The 3,076-nt window shown below is 38.3% G+C and overlaps 1 protein-coding gene across 1 annotated transcript; it reads right to left on the reverse strand.

Annotated features, from left to right (window-relative positions):
• Positions 1-313: 313 nt before the first annotated feature.
• Positions 314-1,972, reverse strand: LOC131001666 (protein WUSCHEL). Its single transcript, XM_057928228.1, has 3 exons — positions 1,474-1,972; positions 1,302-1,396; positions 314-864 (listed from the first exon to the last, which is right to left on the reverse strand). Exons 1-3 carry the CDS (start codon positions 1,817-1,819, stop codon positions 556-558), a joined length of 750 nt encoding a protein of 249 aa, XP_057784211.1. The 5' UTR covers positions 1,820-1,972; the 3' UTR covers positions 314-555.
• Positions 1,973-3,076: the final 1,104 nt, after the last annotated feature.

Consider the following 3,076-nt stretch of genomic DNA (forward strand, 5'->3'; position numbering starts at 1 on the left):
TTATTTATCAAATTTGCTTTATCTAGGACTATCAAACATGCCCTAATGTGTATTATTAAGCCCTCAGAAAGAAATCTAGCTAGAATTTCATTAATTAATAATTCAACATGAGATACCATGAAATTAATGTTGAAAATTGTCATTTGCATAATCAAATCATTTGGAAAGGTACCCATACACATTCATTAGGTCATGTTAAAATTCTGTATATTAGTTAACTTACCAAATATAGAAACAGAAAATCAAATGCTTGGATACTAAGGAAAAAAAACCATGTGCTACGTATAAATGGGAGGCATAAATTCCTACAACATTCTTTAACCAAACTCATCATTAATAAGCTGACATATGCAAGGTCGTAATCAATTCAACAAGCTAATTTGGGCATCGCCCCCACAATATTAAGCTAATTAATTAATTACATTGGATCATCCCATAATTATATATATAGGTTCATTAAAAGACCCTAATTCAGAAAGGGTAGGCATCATATGATATGGATTAATTAATACTTTACAATTATTGCATGTAGCCCTAAATATTGAAGCCCTAGTCTTAGCGATTGAATCCGGCCGCGTAGGAGTTGAGGCTGAGCTCCAACGAAGCCCTAGAACCGGCGGCGATGGCGTCGTCGCCGCGGTGGTGCCACTCCTGCTTGATGTCGCCGTGCATGGGAAAGAGCGGGAGAGTCTCGATCTCCGGCGCCTCGTCGTCGTCGTCGTCGTCTTCCCCCGCCGTTTCTAGGGTTTGGTCGTTGATGTATCTTTTCCTTTCGAGAAAAGGGTAGGGCGAAGAGTAGGGATCAACCCCAATCCATGCAAAATTCTGCCCCCCCACATTTGCACTTGGTGTTATGGAGCATTCCTGCATAAAATATATGACCTTAATTTTGTGAATCTTGAGCAACAAATTAATTAAACATCATAAGCTAATTAGGTCTTGTCCTCTCCCCTCAATTTCTTGAACCAAGAAAACTTATTAATTAGAGGGCTTTTTTTTCTATCTCACTCCACATTGTCACGAAGATGAGATTAATTCTTCAACGGTGAATTGGAACCAAAAAAAATAAACTTAATTATTCTCTCTCTCTCTCTCTCTAATTGGAATCTTACATAAGAAAAGGCTGAACATTTGATCTTGTGTACCAATCACAGAATCAAATAGACAGGCTGCTTTAGTTACACATATGGAAACTTATGTTTGTGTTGTATGTTGTCTGAAAGCGGAGTGAAGTAATGAAAGTAGGAAGCAAACAAAAGACGAATCATGTGGCAATTGAGAATCTTGTACTGATCACTCACCCTAAAGCTTTTCTCCATGGCCACAGATCCATATCCGTAGCTTCCAACATTGAGCAAAGCAGGCGCAGAGGAAGCGGAGGAAGAAGCGAAATTCCCTAGAAATGATTATGTTGAATTGAGAGAAAAAAGGATGAGATGAATGGAAGTGGGAAGGGGGTAATTAAGGGGGTACCTGGTGGAGGAGGGGGGAATTTGGTGTAAATGTGATTGTGAGAGTGCATGGGGATGTCGGCGGTGAAGCGCTTCTTCTGGCGCTCGCGGGCCTTGTGATTCTGGAACCAGTAAAAGACGTTCTTGCCCTCGATCTTGCCGTACTGCCGCAGCTTGGCAGAGATGCGCTGAATCTGCTCGGCCGTGGGGGACCTCACGCCGTTGTTGTAATAAAGATCCTTCAAGATTCTGATCTGGTCGGTTGTCGGCGTCCACCTCGTACTGCTCTGTCTGCACAGGAAGCTCGTCGCCGTTTTACCACCACCGCCACTTTGATCTGCTTCATTTCCCCCTTGCTGCTGTTCCATAGTAGAGAGATGAGAGAGAAATCAAGAGAGATAGGGTTAAGTTATGTTATGTGAGGTGTGGTGGGATATGATATGAATTATAAAGAGGAGAGAGAGAGAGAAGATGACAGGAGGGCACATGGAGGATTTGAAAGAGAGAGAGAGAGAGAGAGAGAGAGAGGATATCAGAGAGATATCTGGGAGAGAAGGACTGAAGTTGACAGAGCAAGGCTAACAAAAAGGAAGGGACAAAAGAGGGACTAGAAAGGAGCAATTCAGATACAATTGCTTGGATCAAAAGCCATCCATCATCAAGATTTTCTTCTCATTATTGTTACCCTTTCCCTTCCCTTCCCTTCACTCACATGGATCATGGATCATATCATTTCACACCTAAAACCCTCATTTATACTACTAAAATATTGGATTTTCACTTGCGCATAATTAATTCATTATAACTCATTTAGAAGAAAAAAGATTGGATTTTAGAACAATCACTTGAACCATTTGTCCCATTAATGTGTGTGTGTATTTTATTGAAGAATATTGTAATTTTAAAGTTATATAGAAGGAGGGTTATTCTTTTAATGGAGATATGTAGATAGTCCTTTCTTGCTAAACAGACCTTTCGAGAGATATTCTAGTGTACTTTGATAAAGGGACTACTATCTACTACCCCATAAATGGTTTTATTTTTTAACTGCAAAATATTTAATATTTTCTTTGAAAATATATATAGGAAAAGTTGTGACAGAGAAATTAATTAGTGTGTGATTGAGACATTGATGAAAACAGGCAACTCTAGCTAGCTACCTGCCTACCTAGCTACATTTGTGCTCAAATGATTTATGCATGTGTGTAATTAATAAAAGTAGTTAGGGTTTAACAGACATCATATTAAACCTCGTTACCATTAATTGTATGTGTGTATGTATGTATGTGACTTAAGACTGCACATAATTAATCTACTGATCGTGTTGGAACTTGAAATGATGTTGTAAAACATAATGAGCTTTATAAAACTTTTATTTATTTATTGGAACTCTAAATATATTTATATCTACTTTCGTTTAAGCATTCCATAGCCACAATTATTATACTCCCTCCGTCTCACAAAAACTTGAACAAAGAGAAATGCACGGATTTTAAGAAATGTTAGTTGAGAGTTAAAGTAAGTGGAAAATGGGTCTCACTTTAAAAGGTGTTGTGAAAGTAATGAATTAATTAAGGAAAAATAGTGGTGGACCATGATGTACTAAAATGGAAAGGTTCATGTTT

The sequence above is a fragment of the Salvia miltiorrhiza genome, chromosome 8 (assembly GCF_028751815.1).
Source record: "Salvia miltiorrhiza cultivar Shanhuang (shh) chromosome 8, IMPLAD_Smil_shh, whole genome shotgun sequence".
NCBI lineage: Eukaryota > Viridiplantae > Streptophyta > Magnoliopsida > Lamiales > Lamiaceae > Salvia > Salvia miltiorrhiza.